This window comes from Cryptococcus neoformans, assembly GCF_000091045.1.
Source record: "Cryptococcus neoformans var. neoformans JEC21 chromosome 3 sequence".
NCBI classification, from domain to species: Eukaryota; Fungi; Basidiomycota; class Tremellomycetes; order Tremellales; family Cryptococcaceae; genus Cryptococcus; species Cryptococcus deneoformans.
In genome coordinates this window covers 316201-334639 of record NC_006685.1, presented here as the reverse complement: position 1 = coordinate 334639, position 18439 = coordinate 316201, and the positions used below count along the sequence as shown (strand labels likewise).

The 18439-nt window shown below is 49.0% G+C and overlaps 9 protein-coding genes across 9 annotated transcripts; 5 read left to right on the top strand and 4 right to left on the bottom strand.

The window, feature by feature from the left end:
• Positions 1-124: 124 nt before the first annotated feature.
• On the bottom strand, positions 125-2786 carry CNC01210 (conserved hypothetical protein). The gene is made up of 8 exons (XM_569431.2): positions 2658-2786; positions 2556-2609; positions 2462-2505; positions 2101-2410; positions 1519-2052; positions 1034-1469; positions 388-980; positions 125-331 (listed from the first exon to the last, which is right to left on the bottom strand). Exons 1-8 carry the CDS (start codon positions 2668-2670, stop codon positions 306-308), a joined length of 2010 nt encoding a protein of 669 aa, XP_569431.1. The 5' UTR covers positions 2671-2786; the 3' UTR covers positions 125-305.
• A 67-nt stretch (positions 2787-2853) lies between these two features.
• On the top strand, positions 2854-5391 carry CNC01200 (hypothetical protein). The gene is made up of 5 exons (XM_024656685.1): positions 2854-3231; positions 3287-3465; positions 3517-3738; positions 3810-4368; positions 4439-5391. Exons 1-3 carry the CDS (start codon positions 3044-3046, stop codon positions 3564-3566), a joined length of 417 nt encoding a protein of 138 aa, XP_024512360.1. The 5' UTR covers positions 2854-3043; the 3' UTR covers positions 3567-3738; positions 3810-4368; positions 4439-5391.
• CNC01190 (hypothetical protein) lies at positions 3597-4982 on the bottom strand (the record flags this gene model as incomplete). Its single annotated transcript, XM_024656684.1, has 6 exons — positions 4760-4982; positions 4682-4702; positions 4567-4620; positions 4503-4514; positions 4404-4446; positions 3597-4363 (listed from the first exon to the last, which is right to left on the bottom strand). Exons 1-6 carry the CDS (start codon positions 4919-4921, stop codon positions 3597-3599), a joined length of 1059 nt encoding a protein of 352 aa, XP_024512359.1. The 5' UTR covers positions 4922-4982.
• On the bottom strand, positions 5117-6383 carry CNC01180 (Rossman fold oxidoreductase, putative). Its single transcript, XM_569425.2, has 4 exons — positions 6016-6383; positions 5679-5959; positions 5568-5613; positions 5117-5506 (listed from the first exon to the last, which is right to left on the bottom strand). Exons 1-4 carry the CDS (start codon positions 6310-6312, stop codon positions 5258-5260), a joined length of 873 nt encoding a protein of 290 aa, XP_569425.1. The 5' UTR covers positions 6313-6383; the 3' UTR covers positions 5117-5257.
• Positions 6384-6574: 191 nt separating this feature from the next.
• On the top strand, positions 6575-8091 carry CNC01170 (conserved hypothetical protein). Its single transcript, XM_569963.2, has 4 exons — positions 6575-6778; positions 6852-7109; positions 7167-7663; positions 7746-8091. Exons 1-4 carry the CDS (start codon positions 6771-6773, stop codon positions 7844-7846), a joined length of 864 nt encoding a protein of 287 aa, XP_569963.1. The 5' UTR covers positions 6575-6770; the 3' UTR covers positions 7847-8091.
• Positions 8092-9911: 1820 nt separating this feature from the next.
• CNC01160 (hypothetical protein) lies at positions 9912-11553 on the top strand. Its single transcript, XM_569423.2, has one exon. The coding sequence runs from the start codon at positions 10396-10398 to the stop codon at positions 11383-11385; it is 990 nt and encodes a 329-aa protein (XP_569423.1). The 5' UTR covers positions 9912-10395; the 3' UTR covers positions 11386-11553.
• A 163-nt stretch (positions 11554-11716) lies between these two features.
• CNC01150 (conserved hypothetical protein) lies at positions 11717-14474 on the top strand. The gene is made up of 13 exons (XM_569438.2): positions 11717-12081; positions 12190-12285; positions 12343-12582; positions 12631-12652; positions 12713-12722; positions 12775-12841; positions 12900-12974; positions 13034-13099; positions 13144-13586; positions 13634-13737; positions 13794-13871; positions 13928-13938; positions 14000-14474. Exons 1-13 carry the CDS (start codon positions 11825-11827, stop codon positions 14298-14300), a joined length of 1770 nt encoding a protein of 589 aa, XP_569438.1. The 5' UTR covers positions 11717-11824; the 3' UTR covers positions 14301-14474.
• Positions 14475-14625: 151 nt separating this feature from the next.
• Positions 14626-16482, top strand: CNC01140 (lipase, putative). The gene is made up of 4 exons (XM_569436.2): positions 14626-15295; positions 15354-15455; positions 15528-15674; positions 15733-16482. The coding sequence occupies exons 1-4, from the start codon at positions 14654-14656 to the stop codon at positions 16408-16410; spliced, it is 1569 nt and encodes a 522-aa protein (XP_569436.1). The 5' UTR covers positions 14626-14653; the 3' UTR covers positions 16411-16482.
• On the bottom strand, positions 16440-18099 carry CNC01130 (ribosome biogenesis-related protein, putative). The gene is made up of 3 exons (XM_024656683.1): positions 17923-18099; positions 16905-17877; positions 16440-16852 (listed from the first exon to the last, which is right to left on the bottom strand). Exons 1-3 carry the CDS (start codon positions 18005-18007, stop codon positions 16531-16533), a joined length of 1380 nt encoding a protein of 459 aa, XP_024512543.1. The 5' UTR covers positions 18008-18099; the 3' UTR covers positions 16440-16530.
• Between the last annotated feature and the right edge of the window lie 340 nt (positions 18100-18439).

Below are 18439 nucleotides of genomic sequence, written 5' to 3'. Positions count from 1 at the left end.
CTTTGCTGTTTGTATACATCCCTTTCTGCCCTTTGAAGTCTTGGAAAATCGCTGGAATAAATATAATATCCATGAATTATGATCCATGATCAATGATGAAAATCATGATCCGCTTTTGACTTGGTGAATTTGGAGTTTGGAGGTTCGGACGTAAACCAAAGCATCCGAATCAAAATATACAGCAATTACTGATCACATCAGAGTAATGCAATGGAAGTTGCAAACTGCAGCAGGGGTGAGGGAACAATTTCTGTATAAACAAGGTCATGCTTTCGTCAAGGAATGTGTTACTATATACTACATATTTACAACTCCTCATCTGATCCATCCGCTGCATAAAGGTTAGCTAATGCCTAGGGTTTGATTAGGTAGGAACAAGACACTCACCATTCATGTTAGCCAAGAAATTGGCAAATTCTGCCTCCTTCCTGGCATCTTCATCGATTTCCATCTCTGCAACCACCTTTGTCATTTCTTTTCGCTGCTTCGCTTGAGTTTCCTTCTTTTCTTTTCTCTTGTCCTTTTTTGACTTCTGCTCAAATGCGGGCATCTGCACTTCCGTCTCCTCCCGAGCCCCAGGTTCGTCCATCTCCATATCCATGAATCCAGCCATGAGCTCTCCTTCAGTACGCTCCACGGCGGCACGTCTCTTTTTAGCCTTCTTGGCTAGAGACTTGACCTTCTTGCGATCAAGCAGGCCGGATGGAAGCACAGCAAGCTCTTCAGCGGTGAAAAGCCTATTAGCCTGAGCAGTTTGCGGTTGAGCCGGGAAGTGCAGAGCATTGGAAGAAGTGGATTGGAACGAGGCGGGTGAAGGGCCAAGGGTTGTGCGGGGTCGGAAAGAATCTGATGCGTCAGAGTCGGCGTCAGATTCGTCTTCGGAGCCCATGAATGGACGTTTAGTGAGTGAGGCTCGAGGAGCAGTTTGTTCAGGTACAAGGGCAGGTGGAATGACAGGTTCAGGAGCAATCAAATCAGCACTGTCGGCATTTATGAGCCTTATTCCATTTTTCTATTGGGATAGGTAACTCACTCTTCGGCAATTCCCTCTTCTTTGACCACACCCTCTCCTTCCCAGGCAGCATCGTCACCCAAATTATCAAATAACCCCTCGATTGTGAAGGCTTCACTTAGAGTGGTAAGAATCTTGGCATCTCCAACCTTGTCGCCGCCCATTTCCATATCTCCCGCTGCCTCATTTGGTGCCAGAACAGGAGTTACGACAGGTGCAGGTGCAGGCGCAGATGATGGGTGAAATTTAGGCGGGGTAGTGTAATAAGAGATTTTGCCGCTATTCCAATCTCGGAGTACTTGAACGGCGGAAGCTTCAAGGTCGGGGACACCACCTTTGCCGAGTCGCCCTCGAATGAGTGCCATTTTGATCAAGAAATCGCGAACGTCATCGTATGCAGGGATGTTGTAAAGTTTCTGTAATTGAGCAGGTTCCACTTTGTTCAAAATCACTTCCACTACCTCATATAAGCTAATGATTTTTGTAATACCCTCCGACAGACTTACCTGGAGAGATTGGATCTTGCACCAATTCAGCTTTGACACAGTTTCTCAGCATGATTTCCGCTTGCCTTCTTCTGCCTTCTTCCCCTTCCATATGGCTACCCACATCCTCCAATACTACACCAGGACAATCTAAAATTTTCACACCCTTGTCCAGAGCAACTTCCTGAACCACTCTCGTTTTGCCAGGCATAGCAGCCACTGCACAGGCCCGACTTCTCTTCAGGGAGTTGATGAGAGAAGACTTTCCAACATTAGGGTAACCCACAACACCAACTGTGAGCGAACTGTGTGGTGTTGAAAGGGCATATTGTTTGAGGAGATGAAGCAAAGCAGGAGCACCAAGGGATGCTGAAGTCGTGGGAAGCTCTTGAAGGACAGCTTGCTTTCCTGGAACAGTTGACGGTTGGGCAAGAGGAACGGCATTTTGGGATAAATGCTGCTTTTGGCTTTGAGTAGAGGACTTGAATGGCATTGTGGGAAAAGAATGCCTAAGGTGCTTAAGCCATGCCTCTAAATTCGCTCTTGGTACAAGGTCTTATTACAAGGATGAGCATTCACTTCTCCTCATAAGTGAAAACTCACCGATTTTGTTTAACACACCCAACAGCTTCTTCCCCTGCATGTCCCTTTTCCGCACTTCATCCTCCACCCAACGACTCCTCGTACCTTCAGGATCCCTTGCATCAAGAACTTGAATAATCACATCGCTCCGTTCGATGACTTTGCGCAACTCTCGCATAAAGGCTTTTGATGAGGAGTCCTTCGTGAGCGAAGTGTCAATGACATCATGGAAAGTAACATTTCCAAGATCGAAAGAGGAGTTCGAGATGTCTTGATCATTGGAGCTAAGAGCTCCTAGGGAGGTGGGAGCGAGTTGAGCTTGGCTAGCGGCCTGCAGAAACGTTAGCTAGGGATCTCATAATCGCCCGAGAAAAAAAAGCACCTTTGCTTTCATCTGGAACTTTGGGACATCAAGTCCCTTTTTTTCTATGTAGTGTTAGCGGCTATAAGAAAGTAAACGTGCTTGTGGTCCTTACTCTGAGCTGTTGGTAAGGCATACACCTTGTTCTTTTGCCCTTTCCCACCCTTGTCTGATGTCTTGTCAGGAGCGAACGTCATTGTGAGGACCAGCAACATACTAGTTTTCGGCATTTTTTCTCAAATATTTGCCTAGATAATCGGTGCTCGTGACTCTCTGTTTGTGCTGCTGGAATATGAGAAGGCTTAAAAAGTCATGTATGTGTGAATTCGCCGCCTACAAGCCTTTTTGGAGAGGACATGTCAACAACAAAAGTTTTGGTTAATATGACCAAGTCCCCTTAGACTGGTCCCTGGTTACGTTATCATCAAATATCGACATCATCCTTTTCCTGTAACGAAGTTCACCGGCCGGCCGCAAAAGAAGACACTCATCGTCTTGTTTTCGTTAATTGTATCAGTGATCTCAGTGATTTTACCTCAACTCTCTCAAAAGCATCCCCTATCACACCAACAAAACAATTTCTCCAGTCAAAATACTACTCCAATGCTTGGCCAACTCTCCAGACCCGTTAGGCTCTCCGTCGCTCCGCTCCGTACCATTCTTACTCAGCGCGCCTTCCACGCTTCTCCTATAGCGCGGGACCATATTCTTGATGCCAGTAACGAAGTCTTTGAGAAGCGAGCGCTTGATGCCGATAACTCTAAACCCGTCTTGGTAGACTTTTATGCCAGGTAGCGTTTGTGAGCTCTTGTTTAGTCTTCCGTCGGCTAAAATTGTCCTTTATAGCTGGTGCCAGCCTTGCCGTGTTCTCACTCCTTTACTCAAACGGGTCACCGGCCCAGAATCCAATTACGACTTGTTAACTATCAATGTTGATGAGTACCCTGAAGTTGCTGCCAAGTACAAGGTGTCTGCCTTGCCCACGGTGGTGGCATTCAAAAATGGTGCTGTCAAGAACAAGTTCGGTAAGTTGCACGATCTCTCATTTGCACAAGATTTGCTTATGTGATTCACAGTTGGATTTAGGGGACAAGATGACATTAATAAGTTCTTGGGCATGCTTTAATGTTCTATGCATCGCTGTGTAACATGAGCATCAAACCGTTTCTCCCCTATCCCCCATTCTTGGTTTTTCATCCTCACTCTCCATCTCGGAGTCATCTGAATTCCAATGTTCGCTCTCCATTTTCTTTTCTAGTCGCGTTTGGGCTCTATCCAAGATTTTCTTCTCCGCTTTTGTAAGTTTCCTGTCCAATTTATGCACAAGACCTTTCCGTGCAGCCCACTGGTGGTTAATCCTATCCTTTAGATCTCCCCCTTCTTGTCTCATTCTTCCCTCGGCTCTGCTCATTTGCTGAAATAACTTGGTAAAATGCTCATCTCTCCGCGCTGCTGAACTGAGCTCCTTCGTCAATCGCTTGTTCTTGTCAATTGTCCTGCCCAGGCACTGCAAGCTTGACTCGACACCATTGTGAACCCAACCCTCTTCATGACCCCACCAATGCCATTTCGCTCTTTCTACTGGATTTTCAGGTAGTTCATATCTTCCACAAGCTCTTGCAAAGTACGTGGGATCCCACCATCCCTTCCTCAGATCTCCATGTTGCCGTTCCAGCTCATTTCGGATACTCCTTGGGACTGACTTCAGGCAGCATCGCGAGCACTTGTGATAGTCTTGCCTTTCAACGGCATGGCATCCTGATTTGCAGCAGCTGATACAAGGGCCTCTATGGCGCCAACACCACCTCTCACATTTGTATGTGCATTTGACGTAACAGCAGCAGCACCGACAGAAGTCATGGACGCAGTGGTAGCAACAATAGAGGATGCAGAGGACGTAGAGTGTCACAATGGCCGCGAATACTTTTGCAAGTCAGCGACTCCGTACATGATGTTGACTTACTAAATATGATTAAATTCTTATATTCATCCCAATAGCCTTCAATCTTTACCATCCGTTAGGTCAGCGTGGTAAGCAAGCTACAACGAGCTAGTGACCTACTTTGGTTATCCACTGATGTACCTTCTATCAGTATGTCTCCTGTTTTGTATCACATGTAACTTACATCTTGAATCTTTTCCATCCATTTGAGCAGGCCAGCTGCTTGGCTGGCACCATTCTGATAAGAAGTTTCATCAGTTACGAGGATAACCATGTTTCAAATTATTACAACAACCTACTGCCACGTCTCCTGCTATTGCCTTTCATCGACTCAGTCAGCCATTTTCTTATATCTTGCCACTTGTAACAGGACTCACTGTCGCGGACGCAACAGCACCTTTAGCTTTGTCAGTCGCCGTTGCCACCGCACCGGCGGCCTTGTCAGTTACAGTTCCCACTACACCCTCAGCACCGTTGACAGCGCTTTCTCCGGCGCCTTGTATAGCGTTTCCGACATCTCCCAGATCGAGCGGTGCCATTGACAATTGCTACAGGTTAGAAAGTTGGAAAAAGGTAACGTTGGGGCGCCAAACACCTGAGTGTACACAAATACTTAAAGAAACAAAGAAATATCAACCAGTGTACATTCACCAATGGCCTGAGATGGGAAAAGCGTCAGAGGCTCTCAGAAATTAAGGGGATGACTTCAAAGGACAGATTTAAATATGTTGAAAGGACCATGCTGCCATTGTTGCATACGCTAATGGCCGTCTATGCCGTTCGTCTCCTATCGTTTCCTTATCTATCCACATGTGTGCATGAAGACAGTTTTCCCTTGTTACTATATTATCTGCCCTCGATATGCCATTAACCGTCTACCATTCGACCACATCCCCTTTCCAATCCCAACATCTTCCACCCCAATCAACTCCGTTCTGGCTCCCTTGTACTCCCCTCTTAACTTGACTCATGATGTTCACCAGACGGTCGATTGCTTGGTCAACTGTAAGCAGACCCTGCGAAAGATGGGGCTTAGGAGAGCCAATGATGGGAGATGTGAAAGAGGTCAAGACCGTGCCAGGATGATAGGCATATGCAATTGCGGAAGATGATCTATTGTATAACTGATGACGAGCAAAAGATATGCTCAGCATCAATTTACACTGAACTTGGCGGACAACGTACCTCATGATCAAGAGTACGAATGATCTGGTTCACAGCTGCTTTAGAACTATGCCACCACAATTCAGCACCTAGATAAGGCTAATATCATTGCTGCTCTCCAAATCCACTCACGATCGGTATGAGTACCATCCCCCTTTCTCATTATCCTTAATGCTTCCTACTCGAGCGCTCAACGAGCAACATATTGAATGATCGCCGTTTACCATGCCTTTCGCCGGATCATGTCCTTCCTCTTCAGAATTCCATTTTGCTTTGAGAATCGATAGCTCATTCTTGGTCGGTATCAGGGGTACGATGTGCTTGTAAGTAATTAGCTGCCCTAAAGCGTTGATTTGGAAGGACGAAAGAGCGTCATGAAGATTGATTGCAGATAGTGATTTTTCCGCCTTCAGCTGAGCCGCATGACAAGTGTCAATGTCCTACAGCTTAGTAAAAAGAAAAGTCATACAATACCTGCGAGGCAGACAACAACTCTAACACTCCCGCTTCCTTCCCTTGACCTAATCATTTCTGCTCCTCTTCTTAGTCCCTCTTCTTCTCTCACGTCCACATTGGAAACGACAGTAAGCCTCTCACTATCATGCTTTCCCTTGTCCCATACTTCAGACAACAAGGATTCTCTGACCCCTTGGGATGAAGCTTGATGAGTGAGTGCGTATACAGTAAGGCCGGTGTGGCGTAAAATGTAGCGGGTCAGCGCCTGACCGAGGCCACCGGATGCTCCTTGAATGACAGCGACGGACATTGCTTTCCGAGACGCTTTTCCTTGGAGCACGAGGAGAATTGGCTATGTAGACCCAGAGCGTCAACACTGAGGGTGCATAAATGCTATCAGATTGCGGAAGAGAACGCCCGACAAAGGTTCTCCATCGTAATAAGAACCGAGACGTGATGATGGGGGACCTCCATAATCGACTACCCATTACGTCATGGACATCTGCGATCTAATCTCAAATGCAAGCTCTCGACAAATCAGAAGCTTGTTGTCACGCACTGTAGTTGCAGGTTGGTGTTCAAAGATATCATGTTCATATTATTGGCACCAGATTCAAACTTATCAGGAAAGGTTTTCTTAAATAGTACTTGTACATAACAGTCATTATTTTATTAGTATCTACTGTCTCAATCATTAGCACGATCAGCTAGTGAACATCGGCTCATTCTTTGTCGTCGGGCCAGCTCCATTCATTGTCTGCATCCCGCATGCCCTAGTAAGCTCGCCTACACTAGCCAATACCAAGCCAGCACCATTCTGCATTCCACTGACACTAAATCTCTTGGCAGCTCACAGAAACTCAAAGCTCTTCTCATTGACCTCAATGGGACTCTTCATATCGGCTCGGAGAGCACGCCTTCGGCGGTCAAAGCCATTGAGCGATTACGATCCGTCCGTATACCCTTCATATTCTGTTCCAATTCAACCAAAGAATCTTCAGCAAGCTTGTTAGACAAACTGAAGAAGATTGGGTTTGATGTTAAGAAGGAAGAATTGATGACAAGCCTGAGTGCATGTCGAATGATTGTTGAGGAGAAAGGGTTAAAGTTAGTTCACCTTTTTCAATCCTCGTTGCCCGTGATAAGAATCTAACAGTGTTCTAGACATCCTTTGCTCTTAATGTCACCATCAGCCAAAGAAGAGTTTTCAACCCTTCCGCCTTCACAAGGTATAAATCATGATGCTGTCATTCTTGGGCTCCATCCCGACTCCCTTTCATACGAGCACCTTAACAAAGCCTTTCGCGTCTTAAAAGGCGAGCCACTTTCTTCTCAAGAGAAGAACAATTCGACAGGAGAACACAGACCAGTCTTGATAGCCCCCCACGCCTCCATGTTTATGCAAGATCCGGGGTCATCGTCATTTCCACCTGGCTTATCGCTTGGTATAGGTCCATTTGTAAGGGCCTTGGAGGAGGCAGCCAGCGTGAAGGCTGAGATCGTAGGAAAGCCAACCAAAGGCTTCTTTGAGTTGGCTTTGGAGAAGTTGAAAGAGTTGAGTGGAGAGGATTTTGAACGGAATGAAGTAGCGGTAGTAGGTGACGACGTGGATAATGATCTCGGAGAAGGCGCCAGAGAGCTTGGACTAAAAAGGATACTAGGTGAGCATGTAGCTTGAGGGACGATTCCAGACATATGAAGTGTCTGATAAAAAGAGATCAATTGCTGATGAATTGTTTACAGTGAAGACAGGAAAATATCGGACTGATGTAGAGAAGAAAATCGAGCATCCTCCCGATACGGTGTATGATACGTTTGCGGCGTTCGTGGACGACCTGTTATGAATTCTGCAGATGCCTGACAATAGAGGAGCTGTTCTTCAGGGCTGATCGTTCTTCCAATCACATCATCTTGTTGCGGTTGTATCACATGTCAATTTGGCCACAAATAATGCTACCCATAATCACATTAGTTGACGATCCAGTGACCAATGTCGTCAACAAATAAATACTCAATGAACAGGGGTAAAATGAGTAACAGATGGTGCTAAGTTTGTATAGCAAAGCTGAGAATAACTTGGCATTCAAAATTAACCAGTCCCCGCTCGGTCTTCATTGTTATACATAGTCAGTCAGGTTTCAGTGACCTCATTTCTTCGTTTGATCCTTGTTCTTTGGTGGTGGTTCGTCGTCGGTGCGTTCAACCACGACACACGGCAACTCTTTTCCCGCGGCAGAAGACGGCAAACAATATCAACTGATGATACCCTGTCCCTTTACTTAGGGGCGTAAACCGCATGAATTTTATCTTATCAACAAGCGAAGGTTTATTTTCTTTGCCCCGCTTCGCTAAAATAGCAAATAGCTGCGGGAGTCACGATGGCTGACGAATGTCGACTGTGGACCGTTTCTACTGTAAGCCACGGCTCTTGAAGCTCTCGCGTAAGTGTGTCCACTGGAGTGCTCGGTCTATACTAACGTACGTATGTATGTTAGAATCACCTTACTGGTACAGTCATGGGCAAACGAACAAAATGATTGAGCAGCACAAACCTAAAAATCGTTGGCTATGCTGATAATTTCATTGTCATTACGAGTACTATTTCCCATCACCACGTCTCAAGCGGAGGGCACAGGAGGAGAGAGGAAGCAGGATGGTGGATAAGGAAAGGTGTGGGAAGATATCGATCAACAAATAGTAGGGTGATTGACTGAGCGTACGTATGATGATGGGCCCCGAATGAGGGCCGAGCGCGCCGCAATGCGCAATGATCGATGTTGCTTGTTGAATTTGAATCTCTATACATACCCCTTATATATATTGATTGTAGAAGAAGACCATCGGTCAGCAAGTCATCGACAGCTGCTCTATCTTGTACTACTGGAAGTTTCGACTCTGCCTGGAAGTTCATAGCTGTTTGAAATTTGGAACTTGCGTTGTGTTACGTTCCTCCTATTATCATCATCGTTCGCCATCTGTGTGTGCATGCAGAATCCCCAGAATCCGGAGTGCAAAAAATTTGTTTGATGATATCTGATATGACATACAGATATAAGATGGAGTGTCGGCGCCCAGCAGCAATGATGCAATTTCTTGACTTTCTTGGCTACCCGGACGTGAAATTTCAGATACGAAGAACAACACACTCTATCAGAATGCCAATGCTGAGGAGACAACGGCGGGACGGAGTAAAAATCAGGACTAGAAAATGAAGAAGTCGTATGCTTTCTGTCGTCGTCCTTCCCTTCTCCTGTACAGACAATATCTCATATTTCAAATTACAATGAAGAAGTCTTCCAAGCACGCAGCATCTAGCAACCATCTTTTACTTTTATCCCCAGTCAAGTGGCCTAAAGTAAGCACCATGGTAGCAAGTCCTCTGTTACGCGTCACCCCTTTGCCCATAATCGATGATGCGACATTCATAAATATGAGATGTGAGATGATGATCGACAATGTGATATGCAATAGTACACAACGACAACAAAGAGCGAGACAAGAATTAACGTACGTGGCTCATCATCATCATGTCGGGGGGGGACCCGAGCAGCATCGTCGTCTCACATCGCCACATTTGTGTACTCTGGTACTTTGGAGTCTAATAAAGCCTGCTTGCTGTTCGCACAAAAAACAGTTGGTGGGGCCTGCAGGGGGGCAGCGGACCGAAGAGGGGACAACTCTGGGCTCGCGGAGTTTGCATCTATGATTGGTGGATGTATTATTATGTAGTCGTGTAGTAGTATCGGCCGGGACCGAAAGGGGAAGGGTGCCCGAGACCCGAGCGATAAGGGGATCCGGGAAGTAAGCCGGGCGATCGGCGTTTCTGGATCTTTGTAAGCGGCCCTGAACCGACAAAAGATGACTCGACTTTCTTTTTATATAACACCGGCCCAACTCCCACTTTTCTTCTCTTCCTTCCTTCTCCCATACACAACGCATACTACTACAACAATTTATTATCATCACACATTCGTGATGTGCTGCTAAACAGCTTCTTCCCGCTCCGCACTTCGAACGGCACAAACACAGCCAGTCGTTCTTCACAACGCATTTATAACGCTCTACCCCTCCAAACACTTTCAATACGTCGTCCACACCGTTTAACCGGTTCAACACCAATCACATCCAACATGTTGCTCTTCCACGCACCTCCAACTGCTGTCCTCCGAGACCATCCTATACTCCCACTCTCAGCGAACCCACCGCCGGGCCTTCTAGTATCCAATCTGATCAACGACTAGACAAGTCTACGTTTGCCTTTACGGCCTCACCACCAGCATATTACACGTCTGAATTACCAAAAGCTCTAGCAGAGCGTCGTATTACCCCTACACATTTTCCTTCACACCCACCTACACTACCTACTACTCGACGTCGTATCACATCCGACGAAATGCGTTTCACATCACCCGACACTCGTCCTTCTCTCACTCCTCTCGGCTACCGTCTCCTTCATCTTTCGGAGCTGAAGCTGTCGTCTATGGATGGTAGCTCCTACGACGAAGGAGTATCACTCTGGAAGGGTGTGCTTGTTCGCGAGGCCGTCCGTTCCGCTTGGAAGAGCGTGCAAGACGGGTCAGTGCCTGAGATGAATGATTGGTCAGCCAGGGGAGCGATGGGTTTGGATATTTATGAAGAAGAGGTCGAAGAAGAAGAAGAGCAGCAAGAGGAGCGTTGGTTCGAGGATATGGTGACTAGCTTTGGCGAAGAAGAATACGCCGTCGAGGCCGCAGACGGAGAACACGAGTGGGTTGAGAGCAGCGTTTCCATTCCCGAGTACGATCTCGACTTCAATGTCGACGGCATGGAAGCCTACACTTTTCCTGCGTCTTCACCATCTACTCCACTTCTTGATGATTCTCACCTCGAGCCTTCTGGTACTGTCGACATTATCGAGGTTGACGATGACGAATCTGATATTTCTGATGAAGACCTTGCCTCCCTTGCACAATCCCAGCATTGGCATTCTCCAAGCACCATTTCCATGGCGGCCACCAGTCCAAGCACCCCCATACTTTTTGGTCACCCGCTCTCGTCTCCTAATTCGCCCACCCTTTCTCCTGTTCCTTCACCAACCCTTCTTGCCCCAACACCCATGCCTCTTCCTGCTGCACTCACCGGCAGTTTTGTTTTCCCCGATCCTCGAAGTTACTACACAGACTTTGAGGAGTATGTTGATGACTTTAGTCTTCCACCGCCTCTTCTCAGGTCGATGTCTAGTTCAACGACAGAGAGCGACGTAGACGATGGTGAGGTGTGCAAGACGCCGCCTTTAAGAACGGAGGAACTTGAGTATGAGTCCAGCGAAGAGGAAAATGTAAAAGAGGAAGAGTTGTTGATGGGGCTTGGTTTGAGGATAGGACATTTAAATCTGAGACTTTGATTTTGGTTTAGTAATTATTTTTAATTGGGATCTTTAGTTGTCTTTGCGAGAAAGACGAGGAGTAAATTAGAAATCAACAAAAAAAAGTTTTGTCTGGTAGTGTTTTCTTGAGCCTTGGTGTAGTTTGTGTTTATTCCATACGTATGCAATTCCCATATGATGACCTTGCGGGTTAAGCAAAAACACCTTGGGATCAAGCAGGAAGCGAGCGAAAACAGAAGACCGACTGTTATTTTGAAAAGAGGCACGGTCTGTAACGGCGGGGCAGTGGTGGGCCGCATCACACACCATGCGATGCCATCTCATCTTGTCACCAGGATCGCTCTTGCATGGCATGCTCATCATCACCGCTTTCCCATGCTTTCTTCACAATTGCTCTCCCCCTACTTCGCAAAACAACCACTCCTAGTCTCAAATCACTCCGGCTCGCGCGTCCGAGATGGATCCAAACAGCGTCGTCAAGCCCGAAATAGACACAACATCCACATCTCTTGGAGCTCGCCAAAACACATTGATTCCACCTATTGACGCATCAATCCAAGGTAGATATACTAAAAGGGAAGACGAGGCTACAGCAAACAAGAACATGCAAGCTGGTACTGAGGAAGAAAAAGAAATGGCTGGAAGAGCAGCGGTGATTATCCAGAAACACTATCGAGGGCACGCTGCTCGCAAGCACGTCCGAGAGCTTCGTCTGTCAGTCACTCTTGTTTCCATTTACCAGAGGTGGCATGAATCGCATCCAAAAGTCGTCTGAAGGCTTGTCACGAATACTGATGTAACTGACGGTTTCGTTGGCTGCAGGCAAAGGGAGGCTCGATGGAACGACCTAGTGAAGCATAGTCAAGAAGTCACTTACGCAAAGGACCAGCTTGATAATAAGAACGACGTTGTGTCAAGGTACGTACGTTCCAAAAGCCAAAATCCGCCCCAAATTGACCGATATACACATGAAAGATGGCATCGCGCTGCCCACGCCGCTTCACGACTTCAGACCGGTGACGGTCTCTATTCGTCTCCAATATCAACGCTGCCATCTGGTCAAGTAGAAGAATGCGATCCTAAGAAATTGACGGATAAGGAACTAAGAGCGAGAAAGGCGACATTTTGGGGATCATTGAGTCTGGGTGTTGGCAAAGACAGGGACGAGAAGAAGGAGTTACCCTTTCACAGCAAAGAGCTCGAGACGCAGCATTGGTAAGAAGTCTACTAGCCAATGGAAAGCTATACTGATGGCATTTACAGGCTGGAGATGATTGATGGAAAGGTGAGCTAATGCGCTGCAAACTGGTAGAGATGGGACTGACATAGAGATGATGTCTGTAAGCATCGCTATGGTGAGCTTTACATGGGAGACATGGTTTTCGCTGTTTTTCTGACAGACAAAAGGGAGCAATATGAAGTACTATTTCCGCAAGTGGAAGGAAGCTGATACTTCAGACAACTTTTTCAGATGGTGAAACCCATTTCTCATGGTGGTCCGAACAATGTCCTGACTATAATATTTCGCTTAGGCTCGATAAAGGTGAGGGTAAGGATTTAGATTTGGAAGAGATGCCCCGCGAGAGGTTTGAGAAGGAACGCATCACGTCAGTCCACCGAAAACTTCATTCATCGGATAAGAAGGCTAAACAGAGAGGGTCTCTAGCTATCTCTCGGCGGAGGAGAGGCTCAACTATCTCGTCAAGGTCGACAAAGACGGTCGACTACGGTGGTACGTACATTTGCGGTGCACGGGATCACGCTAAATATCCTTAGGGTGCATAACAATGAGTTTGTAGACACAGCAGCTGGAAGATGGAAAGATGCCGGAGATGGAACTGGTATTGTTCCGGCTGATCCTCAGTCCGAAGAAGACGAAAACACACCCAAGCCTCAACCGACTATCGATCCTTATGCGACCCCTCACAACCACCACATACGCAAGGTCTCCAGGACATCCTCCTTGTCCAGTCTTTCATCAGACTCTTACTCTCCCCAATCGTCCGAGCTGGACGAGAATGAAAGTACACATTATGCAGGATTGGATCAAAAGCCTGAAGGGTGGTTAGAACGACAGAGGAAACGGCTGACACCTGGAGGAGTGAGGAGAGAACTGTTGAGGAAGACAGTGAGAAGGAATACTTGGATCTATGTGAGCGACATGAAATTGAATTTGTTCGTCGGGATCAAGCAAAGTGGGACTTTTCAGCACTCGTCTTGCAAGTACCTTTCTCTATACTAATGATGGAGCTGACTGTTATTTCAGTCCTTGCGGGAGGAAAAGTCACATCGGCTGGTATTATAGTCGTCAAGCATGGACTCATCAAGAGCCTTAACCCTTTAAGTGGACATTACAGATCCTCAATTGACGTAAGCTGGTCTCAATCCAGTCCAAAGAGTAAAAAAAATTCATGCATTCGGTAAAGGGTTTTAGGAGCTTTATCGGCCAATTAGAAGCAAAAGGGGTGGATCTATCACATGTAAAGATTGCGAAAAGTGTACTAGTGAGTAATTGATCATATTTCTGGTTGCGAACCGCTTGAACTGACTGTCTTTTCAGTCGCTGTGGGGGTAAGCCAACCATTCATGTGTGCAGCTGCGTACAACGATCAATACTCACCTTTCTCTTCAGACTCTCGAAATATTCCAAAGTGACTAAAGCACAGAACAATCTGATCACCCATGTACAACGAACCCTTCACTTATCGCACGAGCCCACTGAAGAAGAAAAGAGCCAAGCACTGCAAGAAAACGCCGAGCGTGAAGAGAGGGAGCATCAAGAGAGGACGAAGATTGTGAGGGACGCTGAAGAGGAGGCGAAGAGAAGCGGTGAGATCAAGGATGACAGGGACGACGTGGCTACTGAAAAGGATAAGGAAGAGATGAGAGAGTTTAGGAGGGAGGTACTCTATGGCCGCAGGGACCGGGTTTGACTTGGACTGACGGAATGCCCCGGTTGACGATAGCTCAAGATTTTGAAGCAGCGAGATGCTGTTATACATACATTAGTTGTTATGGGCGAATATCAAGACCGCGTATATCTTGCATGATGATACCCAAGGGCTGCTTGTATATTTTGTACATACATGCAATGGATCTTGCCCCACCATAATAATTTAACGACGAGGAGTGCTGTGTCGGCTTAACTGTCGGCGATCGGGACACCTCACAGCGCGTATCTGATCTGGATCTGATCTGCTCGCCACCGATGTTCATCGGCAGTGAGTCGGCCATATATTCGTTTTTCCATTCTTCTTCTTTCATTCTCCCCATCCCAGCACCAGCCATGTACATCCCAGGCCCTCTCCGACTATCCTCATACCTCCTACCATTCCTCTCCTCTCCTTCTCCCCCTGCACAATCATCCCCCGACACCCGCACCATCTCGTTCAAGCCAGTCCATGCCCACGGCCACGCCTTTGTTGATAACGCCTCCACGCCGACCCTTCTTTTCCTTGACCAATCACCCAGCGCGTCCTTATATGCGCATGACTATCCAATAGGGGCGTTTGGGGACGACTACGTGCTGCCTCGCTTGACGAGCGATGTTTTAGAGATACGGACGAGGAAGAAACTCATTCGCCGCCCCAAAGTACGGCCACCGCGCATAATCTCTTGGGCACAGTCTTATCGCGCCCAAGCACTCCATTTCAACGGGATCAACAACAACAACGACAACAGCAACAAGTCGATATCATTACCCGAATCCTGGCTGGCTCCAGATCTTGCAAATCCTTCCGATGAATGGTCAGATGTCGAAGTGACCGTGCCAGACTTGACCGATCGGCAGACGGTGATTACTCTTGCGAAAATGTCGAGCAACGCGTATGTCACCCCTGGCGGGGCTGGTTGGTATACGCTTAATGATTGGAATGCATCGATGCCCTTTGGCTGGGAGCCAGATGCCGATGGGTTAAGGGGTCATGTTGTGAGTCTGGCCGTTGGATAGAGAGAGAGAGAGAGGTGTGCTGATGGGGTACGAGTAGTTTGCAGATGAGAAGAACGAGACGGTCATTATATCTATCAAGGGCACTTCTGCAGGAGTTTTGGGATCTGGTGGACCGACTGCGAAGAATGATAAATTCAACGTGAGTCGAGTATTGGCAACGAAGCTGGAGAGTTGATTTGAGACACTGATATTGGGTATTTTTTGCCGCTAGGACAATCTTTTATTCTCGTGCTGTTGTGCGCGCGTAGACTTTTCATGGACCCCGGTTTGCGATTGTTATGCTGGTGGCTATAAATGCGGTCAGACGTGCTTGGAAGACGCTCTTGTATCTGAAAGTGTGTATGCGACCGTCGGCACGGTATGTTCTTTATTTCTTTTTTTGCGGCCGATCGCGGTGCATCTGACCATGTATTTAGAATCTTTACAATAACATCACGTACATGTACCCGAACGCCACTATCTGGCTGACCGGCCATTCGCTTGGCGGCGCCGTGTCATCCCTGATCGGTCTCTCCTTTGGCGCCCCGGCTGTGACGTACGAATCGCCGGGCGAGCTTCTCCCTGCATCCCGTCTGCACCTGCCGCTGCCGCCCGGTATGCCCGCCAACCTGTCGGGTATCACCCACGTGTACCACACTGCGGACCCTATCGCGATGGGCGTATGTAATGGCCCGTATAGCAGCTGCTACGCCGCCGGCTTTGCGATGGAGAGTAAATGCCATACGGGCGAGACGATCTTGTATGATACGGTGAGGGTCAAGGGGTGGAGTGTGGATGTGAGGACGCATAGGATCGAAGAGGTCATTGACAAGGTGTTGGCGGATCCGTGGCCGGAGGAGGGTGAGGGTAAGAGTGGTGTATGGGAAAAGGCGGTGGAGGGATGGTATAGAGCGGCCGATAGAGTGAGGGCCGCGTTGGACGAGTCAGTGGTGAGGGATGATGTGAACGTTTGGTGGGGGTGGGGAAGACGAGGGCCGAAGAGACAGCCTGGGGGAGAAGATCCAGGATGGAGAAAGCATGGAGGTGTGCCGAAACCTGTCTCTGAAGAAGATTGTGTGGATTGTTACAAGTGGGAGTTTGGGGAGTGGAACTAGGTAGATACATAGTGTAGTTGTATTAGTATGTTGTTGTGGCAATAGAGTGTATTTATGAAGAATACCATGCATTATTTTCAGTTTCTTACACATGGAATATCTGCAAAAAAAAAAAAAACTCTAGCAAGAAATAGTCTTGAAGACATTAAACGAATCGGACGCCGTGCTGATAACCATGCCCGGGATCTGGGGGTGCCAGTGCAACTCCTTGACATCCTTTTGTCCCTGGTGGACGAACAGCAATTGGGGTGGGACGGCGGTGATGTTCCCGTCTGCGGGGCCGATTGGCGCCTCGTCCTCGTCGGGCTCGACGGACAAGTCCCACAGGGTGAGTTGGTCGTCGGAGCCAGAGGCGGCAAAGACGGAAGAGTCGGTCGGGTGCCATTCGACGGATGTGATGGGTGCGGTATGCCACTGGAACTGAGCGACGGGGGATGGTGTGCTATAAAAGATTTTAGCTGGGGCAAATAGCAGAGTTTACAGAGGCGACTGACTCTTTGAACATTCTCAAATCCCAAACTTTCAATCCACCCTCATCACCGCCAGAAACCAAGAGGTAGTCGACTGTTTTATTCCAGCTGATGACATTGACGTCCTCGCTGTGCGCCTCGACGCTGACGACACTCCTTCTTCCCTTTGCACGCACGTCCCAGACCCTGACGGTCCTGTCTGCAGAAGCCGAGGCAAAGACGGTAGGTTCAGTAGGACTCCATTGAAGATCCTCGACGCTGGAGGTGTGGCTGAGGTAAGGGTTGGGGGAAGTGGTGAAGCCGGAGGGTGTGAGGGTAGTCAAGTAGATTTTGCGGTCGATATCGCCCGTCAGCAGGCCGGTAGCTCCCCACTCGACGGCAAAACCTTCTGCGCGGCCGTGGTTGGAGATGGTGTGCACTGGCAGCTTTTGACGGGGGCGCGAGGGACCGGCGAGGGTGTCGATATAAGGGCGGACGTCAAAGATATGGACCTTGCCGGTCTCGGAAAAGGTGGCGACGTGGTACGGGTCGGGCACGGCGCCGCCTACGGGAGCCGGGGCCGCACGCACACGGTTGACCGAACCGACGTGCGGGATGGTCAGAAAGTCCAGGGTGGCATCTTCGTCGTCCGCCTCGTCGTCGTCGTCGTCTTTCCCGTCGTCGGAATCATCGTCGTCGTCGTGCTGGGTCTTGGACAGGTTGCCGAGGCGCATGATGACGACCTCGTCCTTGGCCTTGCCCTCGCCGGGGACTTCGCCGGCCTGCGTGCCGGTGACGATCCACGAGGTGTGCGGGTACGTCGCGCGGTCTGTGCCGAGGCTATCGCGCAGGACGTCGAACGACAGGCAGGGCCACGCATAGGAGAGCGAATGGAGGGCGAGGTAGACAGAGTTGTCGGGCACGAGCTGCTCGTCTTCGGCGATGGCTGTGCCGGGGAGGTACGTCTGGGTGGGCGCGGCAGGGGGCTCGGCGTCTTCCTGGGCGGGCGTAAAGTCGTCTGCGGGGTGTCAGTACGGTGGGCGGCAGACGGAGCACGACTTGCCATCTGCTTCGCCGTCCGCATCGTGCTCGACGACCTCCTCTTCGCTCTCGATCTCGTCTTCCCATCTGTCCTCAAACTCGCCCATCTCGTCGTCGGCGGCGGGCTCCCGCGCCGTCGCCTGGCCTGTGGCGGCCGCCTTGGACACGGGAAGGTCTGCTGCGTCTGCTGTTCGTTTTCCCATCCTGCGGTGGTTGTGGTGGCTGGGGACGATGCACGAAATATTTTGAGGTGCAACTTTTTGTGTTACGTAAGTGGGTTATGTGTTCTTTTCTCGCCGGTGTTTCCATTCCACACTCCACTCCAGTATCCACTCCCCCTCCCCCTCCCCCTGCAGTATCCCCCCTCCCCCCCCCGATGCCCGTGCGCGCCCCCCTCGCTGCGGTCCGCCGCCTCGCCACGCTGCCCCCCGCGTCCGGCTTCTCCGCCATCCGCGAGCTGACCTCCCCCCTCCCCCCCGCCTTCACCGCCGCGCCGAGCTCCCCCCACGCCGGGCTCCCCCCCCCCCTCCCCCCCCCCC

What these genes read in the sequence shown, in the direction of transcription:
- CNC01210 (XM_569431.2), bottom strand. An exon ending in TGCCTTACCAACAGCTCAGA is followed by an intron (nt 2,506 to 2,555) that starts GTAAGGACCACA and finishes AACACTACATAG; the next exon opens with AAAAAAAGGGACTTGATGTC. An exon ending in GAAGAGGGAATTGCCGAAGA is followed by an intron (nt 981 to 1,033) that starts GTGAGTTACCTA and finishes AAATGCCGACAG; the next exon opens with TGCTGATTTGATTGCTCCTG.
- CNC01200 (XM_024656685.1), top strand. Translation starts at nt 3,044, where the DNA reads ATGCTTGGCCAACTCTCCAGACCCGTTAGGCTCTCCGTCGCTCCGCTC. An exon ending in TTGGTAGACTTTTATGCCAG is followed by an intron (nt 3,232 to 3,286) that starts GTAGCGTTTGTG and finishes TGTCCTTTATAG; the next exon opens with CTGGTGCCAGCCTTGCCGTG. An exon ending in TGCTGTCAAGAACAAGTTCG is followed by an intron (nt 3,466 to 3,516) that starts GTAAGTTGCACG and finishes TGTGATTCACAG; the next exon opens with TTGGATTTAGGGGACAAGAT.
- CNC01180 (XM_569425.2), bottom strand. Translation starts at nt 6,312, where the DNA reads ATGTCCGTCGCTGTCATTCAAGGAGCATCCGGTGGCCTCGGTCAGGCG. An exon ending in TTGTCTGCCTCGCAGGTATT is followed by an intron (nt 5,960 to 6,015) that starts GTATGACTTTTC and finishes CATGCGGCTCAG; the next exon opens with CTGAAGGCGGAAAAATCACT. An exon ending in TTCGTACTCTTGATCATGAG is followed by an intron (nt 5,507 to 5,567) that starts GTACGTTGTCCG and finishes GCTCGTCATCAG; the next exon opens with TTATACAATAGATCATCTTC.
- CNC01170 (XM_569963.2), top strand. An exon ending in GTTGAGGAGAAAGGGTTAAA is followed by an intron (nt 7,110 to 7,166) that starts GTTAGTTCACCT and finishes ACAGTGTTCTAG; the next exon opens with ACATCCTTTGCTCTTAATGT. An exon ending in TGGACTAAAAAGGATACTAG is followed by an intron (nt 7,664 to 7,745) that starts GTGAGCATGTAG and finishes AATTGTTTACAG; the next exon opens with TGAAGACAGGAAAATATCGG.
- CNC01160 (XM_569423.2), top strand. Translation starts at nt 10,396, where the DNA reads ATGCGTTTCACATCACCCGACACTCGTCCTTCTCTCACTCCTCTCGGC.
- CNC01150 (XM_569438.2), top strand. Translation starts at nt 11,825, where the DNA reads ATGGATCCAAACAGCGTCGTCAAGCCCGAAATAGACACAACATCCACA. An exon ending in GACTTTTCAGCACTCGTCTT is followed by an intron (nt 13,587 to 13,633) that starts GCAAGTACCTTT and finishes CTGTTATTTCAG; the next exon opens with TCCTTGCGGGAGGAAAAGTC. An exon ending in ATTACAGATCCTCAATTGAC is followed by an intron (nt 13,738 to 13,793) that starts GTAAGCTGGTCT and finishes CATTCGGTAAAG; the next exon opens with GGTTTTAGGAGCTTTATCGG.
- CNC01140 (XM_569436.2), top strand. Translation starts at nt 14,654, where the DNA reads ATGTACATCCCAGGCCCTCTCCGACTATCCTCATACCTCCTACCATTC. An exon ending in ATGGGTTAAGGGGTCATGTT is followed by an intron (nt 15,296 to 15,353) that starts GTGAGTCTGGCC and finishes GGGTACGAGTAG; the next exon opens with TTTGCAGATGAGAAGAACGA. An exon ending in CGAAGAATGATAAATTCAAC is followed by an intron (nt 15,456 to 15,527) that starts GTGAGTCGAGTA and finishes TTTTGCCGCTAG; the next exon opens with GACAATCTTTTATTCTCGTG.
- CNC01130 (XM_024656683.1), bottom strand. Translation starts at nt 18,007, where the DNA reads ATGGGCGAGTTTGAGGACAGATGGGAAGACGAGATCGAGAGCGAAGAG. An exon ending in TGCGGACGGCGAAGCAGATG is followed by an intron (nt 17,878 to 17,922) that starts GCAAGTCGTGCT and finishes GACACCCCGCAG; the next exon opens with ACGACTTTACGCCCGCCCAG. An exon ending in GATTTGAGAATGTTCAAAGA is followed by an intron (nt 16,853 to 16,904) that starts GTCAGTCGCCTC and finishes AATCTTTTATAG; the next exon opens with CACACCATCCCCCGTCGCTC.